General features: G+C 47.7%; 1 protein-coding gene across 1 annotated transcript in view; it reads right to left on the bottom strand.

The window, feature by feature from the left end:
- Positions 1 to 22,818, bottom strand: part of gabbr2 (gamma-aminobutyric acid (GABA) B receptor, 2) — a 42,102-nt gene extending 19,284 nt beyond the window's left edge. The window contains exon 1 of the mRNA XM_047019688.1: positions 22,675 to 22,818. Coding sequence (XP_046875644.1) covers positions 22,675 to 22,818 — 144 coding nt within the window. The remainder of the gene's footprint in view (positions 1 to 22,674) is intronic.
- Between the last annotated feature and the right edge of the window lie 262 nt (positions 22,819 to 23,080).

Raw genomic sequence — 23,080 nt, 5'->3', positions numbered from 1 at the left:
AAACACGATGCAGCCTGTCTGGTATGCCCGAATTTTACCTCAGCGTGATTCTAATTTCCTCCCCAAATAATTGATGGCCGAGTGGTAGCTGTTGATTTAGGTGGTTTTCACTGCAGTGGCAGAGGGCTACATTTCTCATTTCACCGGGGCTAGGAACTGTAAGCTGCGTCATACCCAAACCTGTAAGACCAAGACCAGGTAAATCACTACAGTGACTGGAGGCTGGGGCCCTTGAAGTTAACTCTTGTGCTGGACCTTTATTCTGAGGCAGAATAAGTAAAAATGGGAACGTGCAAGTGATCCTGCGATCAGTTTATCTTACCCGGATCCTCACCTGAAGCATTTGAGGACAAGCTTTCTGGGCTGATCCTAGACCAGTAGCAACTTTATCTCACTAGTATGCATCCAACACACCAAATACTTACTAAAGTACATTAGCATCTACAGTACATTAGCATGGCTCATTGGCTAATTAGTACAGCTAAGGAAGAGTCATCTCAGCATTAAGGTTTAGTAGTCGTGAACCGGTACCTTGTTTGATGTATCAGGCTGTACACTGTGTGTGAAACTGTAAATATATCTTACACACTATATTATTTTATAGTATTCATCTTAAAACACTTCATAACGTTTCATGTCCTGTAATATTGAGCCATTTCCCATCCCTGCCGTTCTCTCTGAGCTCTGTGGACAAACCACACAGACGCACGCAAATTTGGAGAGTTGTGCCTGTGGGATGGAAAGGCTTGTAAACACTGTTGTTCGTTGCAGTCTCCCCAAACTTTTGGTGGAGGGCTTTTGAGCTTAATTAATGCCGCGGGAGTTACGGTGAACTGCCCTGCAAAGTGTAGCAGAACGTGCTTCCCTCCTTTCTCCCACTCGCCCCCCCCCCCCCCCCCCCCCCCTTCTCTTCTTCCTCCTCCTTCCTATCTCGGTTGACTTCTTCCCTTGCCCACCGGCCATTCAGATCTTCCTGTCACACAGCATTGCGCAAAAGCCGACCAACGTTCAAAAAACGTTGTGCTGAGGTTCCATGTGGGGCTGAGAGTATCTTCTCTGCATGTGTGTCTGAGGTCTTGGTGTGCTGTGGAGGCGCGGTAGATAGACAAGCCAGAGTCGTCTAAATAGAAAGAGCCTGTAGTAATGAGGAGTCTTGCTCGACACTCACAAACCATGTTCCATATACAGTAGAAGAATACCCACTCTCATGGTACTGATGTCCTTGATGCTTACATATCTGATATGATCTGTAAATGAAACCAAGCCTGTCACATACACAGGGTTAGGAGAGTGATTAGCTTTAGTGGTCATTCAACAACAGGTTTGAGGCCAACAGGATGTGAAATATGAAAAAAAGATGGATGGATGAGTTGATGGATGAACGGAACCAACCCTCCTTATAAACTCATGATATAGTGACTAGCAGAGAAAAGGGAACTGTCTTCATCTGGTGTAAACACCGATGAAGAACCTATGAGCTGAACAAATTCAGTCCATGTCCGCTGTTCAAAGGAAAATGGTTGGGGGGAGGTGGGGGCAGGGGGAAGGATTTGAGCGGGGCGCGGTGGACACAGACAGGCCCTGGTTCTAGAGGTTTCTCTGTCATTCGTTTGATCTGGCTCTTGGAGCTGTGCCTGTCTCAGGGGAGCAGGGCAGGCCAGCGAGCCTCTGATGAGGACACTCCTCAGGGGAGGACGGACTAGAGAGGCCCCGACCAGCTCGTGGAGCCTCCAGCAGACCGTTAGTGGAGACGGCCTGGGCTGACTCGGGAGACAGAGAGCTGTAGCTGTAAGGGAAGCTTCTATACATGAATGACTAGTGGAGCTCAGCTCTGTGTGATCTGGTGAACTGCTGTGCTGGTGACCTTGTCAGACGTCAAGAATGATGATTTTGAAATAGACTGCCAATGAAGACCACAGTATGAGCACTGGAGTCATGAATAAGAAATGCTGGATATCAAACATAGCTGTGAATACAGGAAATACAACAATATGAATGATACACAGGTTGAAACATTCAATAACATCCCAAAATTCACTCTGGGATGGTTTCCCGGACAAATACCATTAAAGCTGACGGACAGAAATGATACTTCTAATTGAGGCTCTTCATCCTCAATGGGGTGAGGGTGGGTGGGGTGAGGGTGGGTGAGCGAGTGAGGGACTAATTTCAGTCAAAAAGGTTCATTTGTCAGTCAAGATGAATGTTTTTTTTGCTCCAGTGTATGAGTGCACAGTAGGGGGGGGCACTGTCAGAGGAGGGAGGGAGCAAGGGAGGGAGGGAAGGTGGAGAGAGGGAGGGAGACAGGGAAGATGGTTCTGTGGAAGGGAAATGGAGAGAGGAAACAGTAGGGATAGAATGAGATGGAGGGAATGCAGAAACAACATGATGGAGGAGACAAAAGATGGGAGGGAGGGAGGGAGGGAGGGAGGGACGAAGGAAGGAAGGAAGGAAGGAAGGAAGGAAGGAAGGAAGGAAGGAAGGAAGGAAGGAAGGAAGGAGAAAAGGTGACATGGAAGGGAAACAAAAGAGACGGATCTGAGGCCCTGGACAAGAGAGAGAAAGAGGGAGAGAGAGGAAGCGAGAAAGAGAGAGGGGGATACAGAAAGTTGTGCAGTAATAACAAATGAGAGAGTGAAAGGGAGGGAGCGAGCAAAGGAGGGAACGAGGAAAGGAGGGAGCGAGGGAGAAAAGTTCCATCACAGTAGCGATGATGTGGGTGGAGGAGCGTGGGCACACACAGATTCAAGCGAGAGAAGAACGCAGAAAACTGGCTTATCTCTCTTCTTCTTACTTCCCCCTCTCTCTCTCTCTCTCTCTCTCTCTCTCTTTCTCTCTCTCTCTCTCTCTCTCTCTCGCTCTCTCTTCCTCCTCCTCTCTTTGAATCATTCTCTCTTTTCTCTTCCTCCCGCTACTCATGTGTTGCCTCATCTGGGGAGATTCAGTATGAGGGAGAGGCTGTCCTCTAATCATGTTCTCTCTCTCTCCCCAGTGCAGAAACCTCTGTCTGGTAAAGACAGCTGCAGTCATTAAGCAGCTTGTGTGAGCGAGTGTGTGTTCATCCCTGTATGTGTGTTCATGCCAGGGTATGTGTGTGTGTATATACGTGTGGGTGTGTGTGTTCACGCCTGGGTGTGTTTCTGAGTGTGTTCATGCCTGGCTGTGTGCGTGTGCCTGGAGGTCTTGGGAGATAATTTCTCCCCCAAAACAAAGACTTTGGTGGATCATTAGGGGGCACAGTACTGGCCACTGACTTACAGCCTGTTTCATCACTGGCATGAGGGCGGAGGTGTCAAGGAACAGGAGTGTGGAGGTGACACACCAAGCCTTGATGTAACACACACAGCATTTGATGTTGCCGCATGTTTATGGTCGTCAAGGAAATGGGTTCTAGCTTACGTCCCGGTCGGTCGGCCGCCATTGTGTTGCCATGGCAACAGAGAACCTGTTGAGGGGTTAACGTAATCATTTGTGTGTGTGTGATGTTGTCCTGTGAAGGCATTTGAAACGGCAGTGGCACACCAACAAGTACTAGACCGTGTGTGTCTGTGTGTGTGCGCTGTGTGTGGGAGTACAATGTCCTAAGTGGAGGTGTGTGTGTGATTTTTTGGCGTTTTGTGTGTGTGTGTGTGTGTGTGAGTGTGAAGCTCATAAAGGCAGACAGGTAAGAGGTAAGATTGAATAACTTACTCTGCCATCATTGTCACCATGGTTGCAATCACTCTTGATTTATAAACAGCATGTTCAGGAAGATACTGTAATAATATACAGAGCATTTGCGAAGACTTTAAGAGACATCATGTATCTACCACGATCCACCTCCGGAACCATCTCCCCCCAGGAGGTCTGGTCTTACTGTACCAGGAGGTCTGGTCTTACTGTACCAGGAGGTCTGGTCAAACTGGTGTGCGTAGTGGAGGTTTGTGTGTGGTATGTATGTACTCTCCTCTTCCCCCCTTCTCTCTCTCTCTGTCTCTCTCTCCATCTCTCTCTCTGTGTCACTCCCCTCCACTCTCTTACTGTCTCCCCCCTTTTCTCTCTCTGTCTTCCACCCTATTTCTATCTTTGTCTCTCACCCTCTCTCTCTCCCTGTCTGCTGTGTCTGGCTCAGGGACAGAGGGTGACTCAGAGGGACTACTTATCCTAACACTTGGTTCAGGTCACCCATGGCCACTAGGAGAGACAGCACTCTATCTCCCCTACTCTCTCTCCCTCTCTCCCTCTCTCCCTCTCTCTCTCTCTTTCTCTCTCTCTCACACACACACACACACGTGTGCAGACACTAGCACGCCCACACACACACACACCCACGCACACCAGGAATTTACAAACCATTCTATCTTCATCCACCCAATGACAACCTGCAGGTCAAAGCAATCTATAACAGCAACCTTTAAAATTGACACGTGCTGCGGGGAAACCATTTTTGTCACATATATGCTCTCGTATTCATACTTGTTTCGGTTTCCATCATTTTACCATGCAGGGAAATCTCTGCATTACTTATGAGGAGCATGACAGCACAGTGCCGAAACGCCTAGTGTGTTTGGGCCCAGGGTCGGCATGACAGTGTGGAGGCTACAGGAAGCACATGGAGGCAGCGTGACAGGGCCTGGCGACGGACAAGAGGAACTGCTGGCAGGAGGAGGAGCGAGAAGGGGAAAAACACAGAGACAGAGAAAGGGGAGGGAGGTGGGGTACACAGAGATAGAGAAGGTAGAGGGTGTAGAAAGAAAGAAAGAAAGAGAGACAGAGGCAAAGAGAATGTGGAAGAGAGTGAGGGAGGGAGGCTATATTGGTACAGTTTGGAGCACGCGAGAACAGGAACCCAGGCAGAAGACTAAGGCTGGAACTAGGCTTAAAATAGACCCTCTGTACTGTACTTAGTTGTGAACAAAATGAATAGAGCCGTCACTTTGAGAGGGAAGCAGCTCGTCAAGCCGAGGGCTGATCTTCCGTTGAGCTCCCGCGGAGGGGGGGGGGGGGGGGGGGAGGGGGGTTGGAACAGTGGTCCAACCCTTGTCATGTGACGCAGGGGGTTCTGAGAAACCAGGAACAGGCAAAGGAGTGACATACCCGCAATATCTCAGTTCATGGCCTTCCTACCTTTTATAGTTGTGGCTGAGTCATAGCTGGCCTCTTTGATTTTAGCGGCAAACAGGCTAATGAGTTAAGGCGTCATGCTGTTGGCGTCTCCGGTGAGCAGCATGCATTTGACCTCTCCGATCCAATCTGAGCTGTCGGTCAAAATGAGACGCCACCTACACTACGGCCGGGCAACATAGCTGAAAAATTCATCACGATCAAATGTTTCATTTCGGTCAATGTCAATAATAATTGATTGTTTTTTAATGACTTATACGTTTTTAATGAGAAAACAGGAGAAAACCAAAAGTTGAATTTAACCTCTTTATTTATCAAGGCACACAGGTACCATAATAATTTTATCTTTTGATTTAGCAGATGTAGGTCATGATTGACATGTAGTTTACTCCAAAGGGTATGACTGGCTAAGGTGATAACATATGTTGGTTGTATTCCCGCTCTTGACCCCAATAGAACACTCCTGTAGATCACTGAGGATTCTCAAATGATTGCTCCTTTTCTGGCACATACCCAACAAATAGATAGACAAAATAGTTAGACAAAAAGAAAAATTGGAAAAAAAAACTAAAAGTACATGTTGTTTCAATTTGTTTTTACTGTAATACCAGTAAAGTCAAAATTGACATCAATGTCTGCACACATTTTCTCACTCCACACTGTTTCTGTTATTGTCACATGACAACAGGTGCAACTGAACAACATGCCAGTTAAATGATCTGTTGGCATGTCACTCATAGCGTGCTCCATTATCAAGGGACATGATAGGCTGGTTCAAATCAGGGAGGGAACACGCTTGGGTTTTGTTCATGCAAAATAAACTTGACATATTTGTAATGTGCTTTCTTGACGGCTTTACAGTAAATGCAATTTAGTTCAACTGTCTAACATTCTATCGAGCAATTTTCTTATTGCTATTGATGTTGTGGAACATTGTGATCGTTTTCTCACCCAGGCCTACCATACAGGCTTAGCCTTCGACTGCCAATCCCCCCTCCCTCCCTCCCTCCCTCGCTCTTACCCTCCCTCCATCTCATCCCGCTCTATCCATCCACTTACATCAATCTTCCTCTCTCTACTTCCCTCCAATCCTTCATTGACTCTCCCTTGCTTTCCTCTCTTTCTCTGCTCCCTCTCATGTTCTCTTTGTACACCGTACCCTCTAATCTCTCCAAGAGCCAAATCAGCAGATTAGACAGCGAGACTCTAAGGCTCATCCCAACCCTGCTTTATCATTGCGTTTAGAGAAAGTTAGAGCAGATTAAATACAAGGATCTCCAATTTCCTTTTTTTTCATTCTCAGGCGCTTGCTAATATATCACACACAACAATGACATCAACAACAGCTATCCGCCATTGCTACCCGCAATGTTTTGGGGGTTATCTCGTTGTTTTTTATCATTGACCTATGCACTTTCTGTAAAGCTTTTTCTTGTAAGTCCCTTTGGATAAAGCATCTGTTAAATTAATAAATGTAAATGTAACAGCAAATGTTACTGTCCAACAGTAAGGATTCCAAAGGTTTGACAAACAAGAAACATTTTCTGTCTTTCTAATTGTTGTCTTTGTTGAGCAAATTGGGTGAGTGTTTAATCTCTACAATCCCTGGGAATAATATCCCACGCTAGATAAATCTCAAAAACTAACCGTTGCTTTTTATTTTTATTAAACTATGAAAAAATAAAATACAAATGTTCCGCCAGTGAATGAACATTTAACAAGTAACATTTGTTCTGATACGGGCTGAAATGACCCATGTCTGACAGGCCAGTGGGAAAACAATGAGATAACCAGAACCAAAAACACGACAACTAAAATCCATCACTTCCTGAAGCAGCTTATTGATTTGGGTGTGTGTGATAATGAGAGAGGGAGCATATTTATGGTGAGAGAGAGAGAGGTGTAGAGGAGATGCCCTGGAGAGTTGTGGCCTGCCACCGTGATTAAAAGGGGCCCCTCCACTCTGAGCTTAATCAATCTGTTACACAATAATCAGGAGACATGACAAGTGGAGGCTCCTGGCTAAACGAGGGTGTCCTTGGTCTCGTAATGATGATGCGTTACGGGAGATTTCCCCATGGTTACTGTCCCCCCTGTACACAGTCTGTTCATCACCAGGATGAAGGGAGGATAGGGGGGGGAGAGAGGGGGGAGAAGTGTGTGTTCCCAGGTTATTTTCCATGGTCGGATATTTTTCCTTTTCATAGTGCTGTCTCACACCAGACACCTAAAGAAACCTCGTCTGATACGAATGAAAGTTTCCAACAGAAACACACACACAGCAACAGAGACACATTGATGTTTGCGGACTCTCCCTTCCGACCCACTCACATATAAACACACACATAAACACAAACAGTGATCCACCTCTGATTGCTTGTGGCAGCTCCATCTCCCTGAATTTCATTCTTTCCTTGATAAGAGCCCAAGGAAAAGACAGCACCCCCTACCCTTGCCAAGCCCTCCCCCACACACACACACAGCCTGCCCCCCCCCACACAAACACAGCCTGCCCCCCCCCACACACACACACACAGCCTGCCCCCACACACACACACACAGCCTGCCCCCCCCCCCACACACACAGCCTGCCCCCACACACACACACACAGCCTGCCCCCCCCCCCCCACACACACACAGCCTGCCCCCACACACACACACACAGCCTGCCCCCCCCACACACACACACAGCTTGCCCCCTTCCCCAACATGACACAAAACATCGCCCCCGAGAGAGTACTGCAGGTGGTTGGCCTGGCTGACAGCCGTGGCTCTGGTGCCCGACGCGTTTGTGCATAATGTTTCAATCACACTCGTGGCTCCATTAATTACCCATAGGTACGCACATTCTCCCCAGTCTCTGCATGTAGCCTCCAGGAGCTGTGCTTCCACCCCGCATCGCCCCCCACACCGGGCTAGCGGCCAGGGGGAGACCTGGGGATCCAGGGAGAGGGTCCTCTTCTCAATCCTTTTTCACCTTTCTTTTTACGAGCTATAAATGAAATGTTTGAAATCTTTTATTTTATTTCATTTTTTTTTTGCATCAGATAGATGACCAATGCATGTACTCAAAAAAGCCTATATTAGCATTCAGGAAATTCCATTGCCTCTATGGTTTTATGAGATACGGGAGGTTATGTGTGGATTCACTGAAAGGAAGGAAGGTGCATGTGCATACCTACAAAAAAGAGAAATAAAAGAGAGATAAGATATGTTTAATAATTCAGAATATAAGACTTTGTGTGGTGGGGTTGTTTGAACTGCAGGCCATACTTTGATGTAATTGCAGCTTCTCTGGGATCAATGAAAGCACGTTATGACCTTGTTACAAGGGAACAAGTGTGTCCATCCTGGGCAAAACCAGCAATTTAAAACAGCAATCTCACTTTATTGTTGAATACGCACTTAGGATCTGTACGTTTACGTGAGAGATATCTAAATTGTTCACTGAGGTCTATCCAGAAGGATTTCCAGGTAAGAATTCTGTGCCAGGGCTATGAGTGTGGATCATATGTTCCAGGGAGGGCGCGTCAACAGAACTCCAGGTTATAGTTCCTAGTTGCTTTAAAAGGCATCTATGTGGGATTGTACAGAAGTCATATTGTCAAGGGTTAGGGCTCTTGAGCAGAATGCTCTAACGTGTCCTTTTGAGGATTATTGACATGCATATATTAATAGAATGGGGGTGTTCTGTCGCGTCCCGTATGGAGATGAGAGTCTCCCAGCAGGAGCCTCCCCCTGTCCTCACTCACACAGCCTCCCCCTGTCCTCACTCACCCAGCCTCCCCCTGTCCTCGCTCACACAGCCTCCTCCTGTCCTCACTCACACAGCCTCCTCCTGTCCTCACTCACCCAGCCTCCCCCTGTCCTCACTCACCCAGCCTCCCCCTGTCCTCGCTCACCCAGCCTCCTCCTGTCCTCACTCACCCAGCCTCCTCCTGTCCTCGCTCACACAGCCTCCTCCTGTCCTCACTCACACAGCCTCCTCCTGTCCTCACTCACACAGCCTCCCCCTGTCCTCAGTCACACAGCCTCCCCCTGTCCTCGCTCACACAGTCTCCCCCTGTCCTCGCTCACACAGCCTCCTCTTGTCCTCGCTCAGACAGCCTCCTCCTGTCCTCGCTCACACAGCCTCCTCTTGTCCTCGCTCACACAGCCTCCTCCTGTCCTCGCTCAGACAGCCTCCTCCTGTCCTCACTCACACAGCCTCCACTCGGCTGTCGCAGGTTATTTCGTGAAGCTTCAGAGGCTGGCAGACCTTTCCTGTTCAGACGTGGCTGACATTTACATCTGCCCTCGATCAAAGAGGGAAGAATAGGGGCTGACCCCCCTTCAGTGACAGCCCCGTCACTGCCGACGAAACCACCAGGAACAGACGGACCGGGAGCACCCTCCACTCCCAGCACTAACCATATGACTTGCAGGGCCCAGATGAAATGGATAAATGAAGGACAGTTCTGAAACAATGAGAGGCCTTCGATGGTTTGAGGGTAAGCACTGCGTGCGAGCGTGCGAGCAAGAGAGAGAACAGGTGCCAAGAGAGAGAAATAAGGAGACTTAAAGGGAATGTCAGGGATTGTGGAAGAGAGAGAATTTGAAAAGAGAGCCTGCAGAGAGACACAGAGAGAGAGAGAGAGAGAGAGAGAGAGAGAGAGAGAGAGAGAGAGAGAGAGAGAGAGAGAGAGAGAGAGAGAGAGAGAGAGAGAGAGAGAATGCTTCACATGGTTCAAAATGCCCGGCATGAAGGCGGTGAGGGTGTAAATCAATAGCACTCCCCTGCGTGCAAGAGTCAACTGAGCACATCGGCCCTGAGCTGGAGCACACAGATAATATTTATGTAGACGCCGACTGCAAACAAACGCTAGGGACCATGTATAATTCTGATTCATACATCTTAAAAGCAATGATCTGGTAAATAGGAGACACGTTCATTTATTCAATAAGAATATGGAAAGCAGCAGGTCATCTTTGGAATTGTTCAGGAGACCACTCTCTTCAATATTCATGCTCTCATCCCAGGAATTGTGTGGGCCTCCTTCTTTTGAGTTCAGAGGCAGTCTTGAGGGAGGATTGTGTGTGTGTGTGTGTGTGTATGTGTGTGTGTTTTCTGTGTGTCTCGGTGCATGTGTGTGAGCATGACCAAATCAAAGTGTGCGTGCGTATGCCATTGGCTACCGTAAGTGTATGCACCGTGTTTGCACGTGCACATTTATTTGTGTTTACCTCAGTGTAACCACCAGCTTCCGTAATGGATGTCACTGCAAACTATCTGCATCTTTACCAGGCTCATGAATACGTGAACAGTGTTGTGCATATCATCAGCTTTAATTGGTGGCCCCTTTTCAATGGGATTTACATGCATTAGAATTGCCTTCACAGAGTCAAATGACCTTCCAATCGTTTAGACTATGAGATCCTGAAGACTTCCATTTACCCAGACATGCAACATTGATGCAAAGCGAGCGTGGTGGTCTATGTCTCGATGGCAGTGGTTTCTGTCTTTTTCTTCTTTTTTTAAGGGATACCTTTTATGATCTTAATGACTATGCTCATTTCTAATCCACTGCCAAAATGCTAATAAGGTTTGCAATTAGCGCGGCAGACTTTGCCTCGGTGGGGACAAAAGTTGATTTCAGCTAGTGAAAGGAACAGAAGTGGTTGGCAGTGATTCTAAACTTTAGCATGTAATACATTTCTGTCTCGTTTTAGAAGCCTTTTTTTCCCCACGCCACAAGAAACTGGTGTTAAAGCAACCAATCTAGAACAAAACACCAAGTTGTTCTTCTTCTACCTCTGTCACAATGACAACTATCTATATCTCTTCTATTTAAACTAGCTCTATCTCTTCTAAACTAACTAGCTCTATCTCTTCTATGTAAACTCATAAGTGCCTCATTAGGATATTCTCTGAGACTTCCTTCTTTCAGGATTGGTGGGTATGTTCAGGCCAGGCCTTCAAATGTTGTCATGATTGGCCAACAAAAGATCAGAACCATGCTCAATCACATCCTTATCTCATCCCTGTAGCATCACTGAAGGCAATATGATGGAGTCCCAAAATTAAGCGTTAACAGCAATCTCTTCTATCGCTTCAGATGGTTCCCAAACTGATGTGGTACACATCCCTTGTAATGAAATCTCATTTCGCTAACTGACACCCTTCTATTGAATTAGGGTGATAGCCCCCTCCCCATTCACCCTGTTCTTCTCTCCTATCTTCACTGGCACTCTGCAGCCGGTCCTTTCATACCAGATATCAATCAAATCCAATTGGGGCAATAAAAAGCTACTGGAGCCCAATAACCAGCACAGTGCAGGAAAGCAGGAAGAGTGACACATCTTGGGAGACTGTTTGCAACTTAATGTGGGATTCCCTCCAAAACTGAGGCGGCCATTTTAAATCACTCCAGCACAAACTGTACCTCATCATGCACACATATACAGTCATGATGTAACCGGAGCAGTTTATTCAGCTCGATCCATCTTGAGTTGTTTGTCTATGAATGGGTAGCAAGCCTTCCCCAGGCTTCCTTATAGACCCGAGTTTCAAACTAAATGAACGTTTTTACAAAAAAGACACTTGGCAATGTAAGTGGTAGTTTGGCGGTGGCCATGAAAAACCAAAGAACACGAAGCATCCCACTGTGACCATGAAACATCCCATAGTAGCCAAGCACGGTTGGTCTGGCAACAGCACACAGAGTAAAAAATCAGTAGGACATTGGGATGAGACCTCTTAGAGGTCAAAAAGACAGTAGGAAAACCTCAGGATGGAAAAGAGGGGTCATCCAAGATCGCGACAATGGTCAAATAAACCAACTGGGCAGATGGACAGCTATTCGTTGACAGGCTGTCCATTCAATTCCATTTCTTACTTTATTTTTTTTACGCAAGCCGGGTGGTATTCTGTGTCCTTGGCCGAATCCCAAAACAAGAAAAAAAGAAATAGCAGAACAGTGGGCATTCTGCCATCCACCAGTCTTTAGTCACAAAATCAATACATGCAGTTGGGCTGCGTGAAAACTGGAGCCTGGGAGCTTTCTGGAGAAGGACACAGAGGGTTCGGAGGAGGACGAGATCTGTGCACAGAAGGAAGGGCATCTCATCATCGTGATGGGGTTTGCCAGATTGTCTGAAAAAAGGATTAGCGAAGACGCAGAATCATTAAATAGACCCTGATGCTATTTGCCGGTTGCCAGGTTGCATCTTTTTACTTCTTCATTTGAAAGTCGCTGAAGCTTCAGTCAGGAGCGAGGTGACAGACGGGAGTGTTACACCTGGGGCACTGCCGATAGTCACTGCGAGGGAGGTGTGACACCTCGAACTCACAAGCTGTCCCACAGGGTATCATCTGAGCCCCCAACCACAGCTGAGCAGCTCAGATGCACTCAGTCTCTCACACGCCTAAATCAAGGACCCCTTATGCACACAGCCATATGTGCATTGCAAGCATCTGACATACCTGAGGGACGCCTAACTGACATCCCATAACATGGAGCATATTTTCTTTCCCAGACCCAAAACAACAAGACATCCTTAATACGCTAATTTATCAATTACTCCCAATCTAAAAGCACCAGCCGGGAGCTGAAAAAGGCTGTGTACTGTTCTGGGTGCCTCCCTGCTCCAGAACTCAATCTCTGGCCTGTGACCCTACCTCACATGAACCCAGTATTGATCAAGTTAAGCCCAACTCGGTATTGAACCCAAGCCCCTGTATTGACATGGTCAACCTCTAATCCAATTTCGTTTTACAGTGTACAATGACAACATATATATTCTATCCTATTTTATTCTAATACGCCAGTACAAACTCAATTTTGCCAAGTATTATAGTGTAGTATATAACCCAGTAGTGAACACACACACAAAGAGCATGAGTCGGTCTGTCTGTCTGTGTTTTCTTAATAAGCTTGGCTATTGCCCACGGAAGCCCGACTGAGGTGAAATGTATTTACTCATGGAGGCACGCAGGAAAAGACAACCACTGGGAGAAATTACATTTAAATGTGTATGTAATACGAGGGTGTGTGCACCCTGGCAAGTGTGTGTGTGTCTGTACTGTATGTGTGTGTTCATGATTGTAGTTTTTTTTCCCTCTGGTCCCTGAAGAGTATCGACACACACACACACACACACACACAAAGGATGCTGGATGGCAGAAGTGGCGGTCCAACGCACAGTGGGGATGGATCTTTTCCACCTGGCACATGACTGTCACAATAATAAACCAAAAGAAAGGTAGTTCCATTGTCTCTCCATTCCCATGTGTGCACACATTCACTCATACACGCACACAGACACACACGCACAGGGGAAGATTAACATGCTTTAAGAGCTTGACAATGATTGCTATCATCCCATAGCAATAATCTCCCCTGCCTCTGATTGCATGTGGCGTGATTGCCCCGAGTACAATACAGGACACTGCTACATCAGTGTACTACTGGGCTCTCAGTGTGTGCCTATTTGTGTTGGGTGCATGTGCAGGTGTACACGTACGTCCGTCAGTGTTATCTCTCTCAGCACACGATGGCTCACGACCCTGCTTCCTACCCTGGCACGGGCGTCCACAGAGCGTGCTAGTGTGCCAGACAGCTCGCCACTCTGGCCACCACTCTGGCCACCAGTCAGGCCACCAGTCAGGCCACAGCAGCGGTCCTAATGTCTGCAGAGGACAGCTGGGCAGTAGAGTGGATGGACAGACGCCACGACCGGAGGCTAGCATGCGACTGGGCCAGCTGCTCAAACAGCACACAGCACGGCACAGCTCCTTTTAACGTTACTACAACGTCCTGACAACTGCCGTTGGTTTACCGCTGTGGCCATCGCCATGGTTTCAACATGGTCGTGGACGTCAAGCTTGGCCATGATGACTCAGATGGTCAATGTTGTCACACTGTTTAGTTGATTTGACTGGAGTCGACTGGAAAAGCCAGTGAACAACAATGCAAATGGCTGTATCAAGGAACAGACAGTATCCGTCCGCGTTGTTTGAAAAGGAACATTCAGATGGCATGGAGGGGAAGACCAAAGACATGGAAGAGCTGTTGGAATGGTCCATTAAGCTCGATGTGTTTGGCAAGCGTGAGAGTGTGCAGCAAATCTATCATTTACATCCGTTTGTGATACGATAGCTGTAAAAGACAGGTTTCCGACAGGTGCTTGTGCATATAAGCTCTCATTTGTCCGCAGGGATGTGTAAGCGTGTAGGTGTGTGTGTGTGTCTGTGTGCGTGTGTGCATGTGTGGGAAGTGGTGGAGAGAGCAGATGGGGAAAGGGAAAAAGAACGTCCGACAGAAGAAGGAAGGAGGGAAAGAGAGAGAGAGAAAAAATACAGTGTCCCTGTGGTACCTGCCTGGGAGTCACGCATCCCAGCTGTGACCAGGACAACCCCCCCCCTCCACCTCCCTCTCTCTCTCTGGGGAGCCAGATGATACACCCCAAGGACTGGCACATGCACATGCGCACACATCAGGGAGACCACACGGACACACAAATACTAGGTTCATATTTTGAGCGCATGCATGCACACACCGCTGGTCACCCACGCATTCAGCACTGACGCTTCGGAGGTTGTCTACTCGAGCACAAACGAAAGACACACACACACACATCGTACTGGTGTGATACATACACAGCACACACAATACACACAGGCACACAAACATAAAGTACTGGTGTGACACATACAGCACAGACACAGACACGTCATTTACACAAACACACTCCAGAGGAGCAAACGGGAGGGGCCTGTTTAATCTTTTCTGTCCAGGAATTACACAAGCTTTAATGTAATTACAGGACTGACAAGGGCAGACTCTCTGCTTATTACTCAGTGTGCTTTGCCCCTTGAGAGGCAGAGAGAGAGAGAGAGAGAGAGAGAGGCAAAGAGAGAGTCGTAGAGAGTGAAGGAGGGAGAGAAAAAGTGACAGATAGAAACATACAGAGAAAGATATAACGGGGGGGGGAGAGCGCGATGGAGAGATGGAAAGGAGGGGGCGGTGGCATTCACATTGCATTTGTTCAATCTCTAATGACGAGGCCACACCCCCTTACTGCTAATCCCTCCATTTGTGTCCGCTGAGGAGAGTAAGAGATGGATGGAGCCAGAGAGGGAGGAATGGATGGATGGAAGGATGGAGAGGTGTTGATTGGGTTGAAGGAAAGGTACAGTGTGCATCAAGTGGAGAATAGTTTGATGACTAATGCTAATGGAGTCTCTCTGCGTGTGCATGTGTGGTTGTGTGTGTATGTCTATGTGTGTGTGTGTGTGTGTGCTTAACAAGGAGGTGTGTCAAATGAAATCAAGGTGATTTCATGAGTGGAGATGGAGTTGGGTTAAACACATGATCTGTCATGAGGCCATCAAAAAGGGTGAGTCAATCAGGCTCCTCGGATTAAAGGTCAAAAGGAAAGATCAAAGGACAGGTCAGATGACTTACGAACAGGTCAACAGGGCACATACTTATTCACCTTTGGGCAATTCCAGAAAATGTATAACAACATTGCTCCACCCAGAAATAACTTGGCAATATTTCGCACATACACAAAACACCTCAAGAACGACACACACATGAAGTCCATGCCATGCTCTGGGAATTTAGGCTTAGGTATCTGGCCTGTTGTCGTGTGGTCTATGCACTTGAATAGACCCGCAGCTTAGCACGTCTCTTCAGCAATGCAACCAGCTTCAGCCTGGAGTAAACATTCAGTGTGTTAATTGACTGAACAAACGGCCGGGACAGCGATCAATAGAGGCTTTATAAATGTGCCTGAAGCCAGACTGGGCAAGACCAGGCCCGGACCAGGCCGGTATGGACACACAGGGACCTGAAGTGAATGTCAGCCATCTTACCCCTCAGCACTTTGGACAGGACTGACTGGCAGAGCTTGAGAGAGACTGTTAGGTTTTTACATACATGACACAAACACCTACTCTGTCTGTCTGTCAGTCAATTCTTTCTATTCCTTCCCATTGCGCTCAACTTACTGCGCCATCTCTCTCCCTCTCTGAATTTTTCTCCAAAACCTTATCTTTGTCTATTCCTCCACACCTCCTTCCAACGCCCTCCATCCCTCCATCCTCTCCAGAGTAATTTCCCAGTGGGTGTCGTCCTCTGTCTCCCCAGCGCTAGCCCGAGTGAATTGCAGAGCAAATGTTTGTTTAATGTTAATGACAGCCAGCTGCTCAATCCGCCACCTTTCGGAACGACTGTGCATCTCAACAGGCCAGCGAGACCTCTTCAGAGATGCAGGGGGAAAAAAGACCTCTGCTTCATAAACAGCTGTCACGTCTCACCATCTACTGGAAACCAGGGGATCTGATTAGAATTGATAAATGAAGAGATGACCGCAATAGAGACCCCCCCACACCAACACTCACTCCCTCCCCAACTTGTACATTCGTTCCTTGCCAACAACGCATAACACAGAGCACCGCCTGAAGTGTCCTTGGTGTGAACAATGGCTAAAAAAGAGGCTCTACTTTGCAACGTGAAGCTCAGAGTACTTCAAGGCTGGAAATTGTCTGTTTTGGAGGGGCGAGGAGATAAGGCCTATCAGATCTCTGTTCTGTCACCACGACTGAATTAGCTCTCAGTACAGAGTGCTGTGTGGTGCTCTTTGAGGCGTGTACAGTACTGCCTGGGTGTGGGGAGGGAGGGGCCCCGTCTAATCTCTGGAATCATGACAACCAACCTGTGCTAAACATCTGCCAACTCCATGCCACATACCACTCCGCTGCCCCCCCCCCCCCCCCCACACACACACACACACACACACACACACACACACACACACACATGCTCCAACTATTGTTTCCATCTCCTTGCACAAGCCGCCGGCAGCTGTCAAGCACAATCACGCATTCAGCGATGGCCTCCTGAGCAGCAAACAGGGCTTCCTCGAAAACGTCTGTGGTTGGATGACGATGTGTTCCCCCCTCAACGTGATTGGTTCTGAACCAAGGACCCGGACTGCAGATGTGGCAGACTGAGACGGCACTCCCAGAAGGAAACACCCTCCGCAGTCCTGCTCAGCAGCCCGTCTAGAGCTGGGTCTCAATCCTTCCAGCTCCACTGAGAACACAGGGGAAGCATCAGAGCAGATCTGCTGTGCTCTATGCAGGCAGGGTGGATACACACACACAGACAGACACACACACACAGTCACAACTTGGGCTCTAGTTGCTAAAAACACCATGAGTAAACATATCTGGCCACTACACCAGTCTAAGCAGCCCCGGGGAAGCTGCTATCTAATGTGACGTAGAAGAAGAAGAGTGGCCTGGAGGTTGACTACTTCCCCTCTGGCTCTGGGAAGAGCCGGTGGTCAACAGGAAGTGGAGAAGGTCACAGGGTCAAGTCTCTGAGGGGACTCGCTGCAGTGATGGTTAGAGTTGTCAACAAGAAGAGGATACGGACAGGAATCTGAGGATGAAGATGTACTGCACAGAGTATATATGTCTTTCCTGGGGGTACAGCACCAGCACCATTTTGTTTTTGTACATTTTGTACATGAACACGTCTCCGAACATCGCTATCGTACGTCTTATTCCCGTTTTCCGTGTTCATCCCTCAATCATGTCTCACTGCTGTTTGGTGTTATTTGCTTAGTGAGGGAGGGTTTTGCCTTTGAGCGGGTCTTTTCATGCTCGTGAGCAGGAGAAGGTTGGTGCGGTACAAAGCTGATTCTGGTCCCTTTGTTCCCAGTGAGGGATGCTGGGAGGCTGCTTGTATTCACAGGAGTAGAACAACACTCCCACTCTAATGGTCTGGCTGACCACACTGATCTGACCTCGGGCTACGCCACAGGGCTGGCACCACTGAACTGTTTGTGTGTACTGGCCTGCTCTTACATGCACACGACTTTTGCATTCACTATTGCATTCACGAATATGTACTGTCATTTGTGTGCGTGTGAGTGTGTGTGTGCGTGTGTAAATGTGAGAAGGAGTAGTGTACTTTGTTAGGAAATGGCACCATGTGATGTTCTGAATGGCTCCTCAGGGCTGTGGCTGTGACTCACAAGGTTAGCAATTAGAGATTAACTTTCATAAACACTGACAAATACTCCTCGCGTCCAGCCTTTGGAAAGCCACCAGGGAGAAACCACAACAAATTACCAAATCTAACAATAACCTAATCTAATGGAGGCTTCTTTAACGTAACTGAAACAATTGGCAGTAGCCTATTAAAAAAAGAATTGGTGATGTTTCCCACATCCAGCAGAAGGTATCCTCTCCAGGGTTGTCTAGACAACTGTGTGTTCTGCTAACTAAACAGTTGCCGCTCCAGCTCTGACAGTGCTTGTATGCTGACCTCCATGTCGGGTCAATCAATACACCAAGGCTCTTGTCACCTGCTCCTGTATTCGCGGCGAGTATGCGGTGGTGACAGAACACAGAGGGTGACAGCTTGTACGTTGCCCGCCCCTGAGACTACCTCGCCGTCAGAGCTGCTCCATCCGCGGCCGTGGATGTTGATGTATTTACTCTCACTGACAATCACACACACACACAGGGAGAGGAGAGAAGGAGTGACAGGCAGCGTGGGTTGACCTTTCGGGGGTCACGGAGGCAGCAGCAAACATATGTCAGCCCGTGGCATGTACGGGGGTGGGCCACCATATAGGAAGTGGATTCGACACGCCAGCTCAAACGCTCACAGACAAGACATATTGAATTAGAATAAGAATTAGAGTTTCATATGAAATGGGGGGGCACATCCATTTGATGTGTGGTAGCCACTGCGGTTCAGGGCAACAGACTGTACAAGATGAAGTATACCAGAAAAGCTCACCTACACTACAAAATTCATACATCATACATTGATGTATGCGTATCATACGTTCTTAAAGAGAGAAGACCTATTCATAACTCACTGGCTACCCGCAATGTGGTCATATTAGTAACTAACCTTTTGTGACAAAATGACACATGGGCTGTGGAGGGGGGCTCTCTGGTCCCCCCCCCCCACAGTGAGGAAGTGTTGTACGTGTCAAGCCAGGCCATGAGCGTGTGCTGATGTGACATGTCCAATCTAACCTCGCACGAGCGCTGCTCTAGCACCTCTGTCTCTGTGCATTTTCTATATGTGAAACTGAGGTCTACACTGTCTCCAGAGACCAATTCGATTGCACAGATGAAGGACCTTGTTGGTCTCTGTTCTATAAATAAGCATATCTGCATATCTGGTTTACATGAGCAGGGATAGGATCTAAGTATCTCTGAGGTAACATTGATCTCCCTGGGCCAAGTGTATCTTCTACTAGGAACATAATATGAGGAGTTAACATGTACTTACAGAGACAGAGAAGCCTAGTGCTTTCTAGTGGTCCTCCTGTCCTCATAACGGAGACCTTTCATTACAGGTGTGGCATCGCTGAAACGCAGCTTTCTTCAAAGAGCAACATAAAACAGCTTGTTGTGAGCATTCCAAATGAAATACCCCCCCCCCCAACCCGTGACACAAACCTTTTGCGGCTTTCCGCATGAACGCACGACGAGTTGCACGACTTGCACGAAAGCGAGACAAGGGCCAATATATCTAAATCACAGCCTCCCCTCTGCTTCTTCCACTCCTGCCTCCCTCGCTCTCTCTATTCCTCTCTCTAGGGGTGGTTGACGAAGGGATTTACATTCTGATCCTCTCTCTCCTGTTCCACCCGCGACAACACATTCTCTTGTTTTGTCGCGACTCAGAACATGGCTGCCAGGGAGACCCTGCGCTGTAGTCCTGAGGTGTATGGATCATTCTACACCAATAACGACTGCTGCTACTGCAGTAGGCAAGCACTGCCGGGGGGAGGGGGAAGTGGGGGATGTGTAAAATGAGATGTATTAATCTAATCTCACTTTGAGGCATCCTTTCTTACTGGATTCACAATGGCATCCAGGCCCACCGAGCATCGTATCTCCCCTCTGCTTTATTCTGAGACCAGGGAATCAAAATAAAAGATTTCAACTGCAGAGTGTTTGTGTTTGGTGTTGTAGAGAATCACAATGCACTGTGCTTCTAGGTGATACAATGTTGACTGACAATCTGAGTCCATGTGTCTTTGATACTCAGACCAAACTCCAAACCACATACTGGGGACTGGACTTCCCCAGCCTCAGCCCCGGCCCCAGACCCTGCAGGCAGGGGACATCTGCCTTCAACCACCGCCAACACCAGTCATCTCCCACCTCCACAAGCAAGCCCAACACTACCAGCACCACCTCGGGCCAGCCTCTGTCCTCATGGTGCCCCAGCCTCAGGCCCACAGCGGGGGGATCGCCCGGCCTGCCCTGGAATCTAGTGAGAGGGGATAAAGGGATAAAGACCCTCTGCTCCGGGACTCATTACTTACAGCTGCTGGGGCTAAATCCCAGCACACGGCCTCAGCAGCTACTCCTCTACTGCTGCCTGCTTTGTTTTTATACAGCATCAGCAAGCAGTGTGTGTGTGTGTGTGTGTGTGTGTGTGTGTGTGTGTGTGTGTGTGTGTGTGTGTGTGTGTGTGTGTGTGTGTGTGTGTGTGTGTGTGCGTGCGTGCGTGCGTGTGTGTGTGTCTAGAAGGGAAACAGATTATATGGCAAGATCAATGTAATAGTATACATGTAATGTTAAAGTCTCAGTATTATTGCACATTATAAACAACTCAACAACTCCAGTTACACATTTCCAGCCAAAGGTTTGGTCTGCATGCAACTGCATTAGGTCTGAGAGTGATACCATAGTCTCATACGGTGATGGAACATACAGTAATTAATTTCCCTCAGTCTCTCATTCCGTTGTTCACTGCCAGCCTCTCTGGGTTTCCTCAAGGAAAATGTCCTTACTATTCAACATGGATGATGCAATTTGTACTCCTTTGAGCGGACGTTATCAACCCCCTTGTTGAATGGAATGGTGGCAGGGTTTGTGAAAAATGTTTCCAATGCCTTGTAAATGTCTGTCCTTGGCAGAAATCTCCTTCCCTGGAGCTCCGGATAACACCAATAAACACATTTCCTCTGGGCCTTCCACTAGATTATTACAGTTTTCTCTTAAAGAAATGGTCACCGGCAAGGAAATAGGTTTTCTCTGAGGATACTGCCATAAGGAGAAGATTACACCCTAATTCTGAAACACTGATGGTAAATGTACTGTAATCTACTGAGTGCAGAACATTGTAAAGGTCACTTTACACTCAAAGGTTAAAATAAGAACATGTTTTAGGCACATTAAGGTACTGTATATATTGACAATAAATATGGTTTAAAAAACCATAGGATAGCCTGTAATATTCACTGTAGGAAGGTAGTCAGACTACACCTATAAAGACCTATGGTTCCAGTGATGGCAAGTCTTAGATGGATCAATCTCTGCTCCAGTAGAGCGGATGTCAAACTGACCTGCCGACCCCTACTTACAGCTCATCCGTCACTCAAGCCAATCATAGCAGCATATCAAAGCATACTTAATCCCCCTGTCAAAGTTCCTGAACACATCCACAAACATGGAGCTTTAACATGGCATATTCCTGTGGGAATCTGAGATCTGAGATAGACACATTAAAGTTAACAAGAATCAAATCAGCTCTTGCCTGGTTGTAATGGTACTGAACAAGCACTGGAGCATTGAACAGCTGCTACATGAGACAACTAGTATGTCTGGTACCAGATGGGAATGGACCCTTTAACAGGATAACATAAGCAACACACAGGGCTGACCAAAGAAGCATGGAGAAACACTCAAATTGACCTTTCTGCAATTGTTTTAGCTTGGTCTAATTTGTGCCAAGTTGTCAGTGTAATCCCCTGTATGCAGCAGGAAATGATTATCTTACTGTACGTCATGACCAATTGTTACATTACATTCACAACTTGTGAACAGATGCAGCCAATCATACAAACACAATCAATTATAAATTACCAAGTGCCGTAATTGCAGAACGTTAGTAATTGCTCGCTCGACTTCGAATTATGTATTGATTGGTTAATTGAGCCAATGTAGGCTACAGTTGTCATGGGCAACTTGGCTCCAAGTGTTCCTCCTGTGGCGTGTGGAGGTAGGCTAAGAGGATATCGTGCACCTAATTACTGCCATCTTCAGGCACAAGAAATATCATCCTTTCCACCGTTACAAAGTCCACTGAATTGTACTTTAGGCCGAGTAGGATAATGGAGTTAGGCTGCCAGGTGTGCGGGTCGGTAGCTGTCACGAGCTTGAGGCAAGTGCGTAAACGTCAAGACAATGACAAAATTAGGCTACATCAGCTGGCAGTTAACTGTAATTGATCGGAATTAAAAACTACAACGACCCACATAAAACCGCAAAAAGAGGTGCAACTATGTTCAGTTTACTATCCATGTCATATTGCACACAAAAAAGACGATAAACTCAAGAAACCAATCGCCTGAACACTACGCCGACGATAAAACCGTAACAAATATGCACATGAGCGCGCGCTGGATGGAGCGCTGCCTGCGCTGCGGGGCAGTAGGCTACACCCCCTCACACCCACACCCACACCCACCCACACACACACACACACACACAGTAATGCAAATCACATATGAGAGGCCCAGGGGTATATCAAGCCTACCTCGGTGTCGTAGATCTTTGTGATGAGTGAGAACGAGTACTTCCCAGACTCTCGTATGTGCTTGATGGCGAGCTGGACAGCAGGTTCGATGCCCTGACTGATGCTGCTCATGAGGGCTGACTCGTTCATCGGCATGAGCACCATGATGGGCAGGTTCTCTCCGTCCCTCGAGAACCAGGTGTTGTCCTGGCCGTGTCTCGAATAGTCATTACAGACCTTGGCCAGCGCAGGTGTAAATACCAAAATGGATAGGAGCAGACATCCCGTCGGGAGGATCATCTCCCATCCGCAGTCTTTCCGGGACGGAGCCATCAGACGACCGAATGAGACACCACCTGACTTTCACAGATTAGACATCGTAACTTCGGGGTTGTCCGTGGTGGTCAACCGCCCGCCGGAGACTGAC

This window comes from Hypomesus transpacificus, chromosome 4, assembly GCF_021917145.1.
Source record: "Hypomesus transpacificus isolate Combined female chromosome 4, fHypTra1, whole genome shotgun sequence".
Lineage (NCBI taxonomy): Eukaryota > Metazoa > Chordata > Actinopteri > Osmeriformes > Osmeridae > Hypomesus > Hypomesus transpacificus.
The sequence above is the reverse complement of the archived record's forward strand: the minus strand, read 5'-3'. Positions and strand labels throughout refer to the sequence as shown.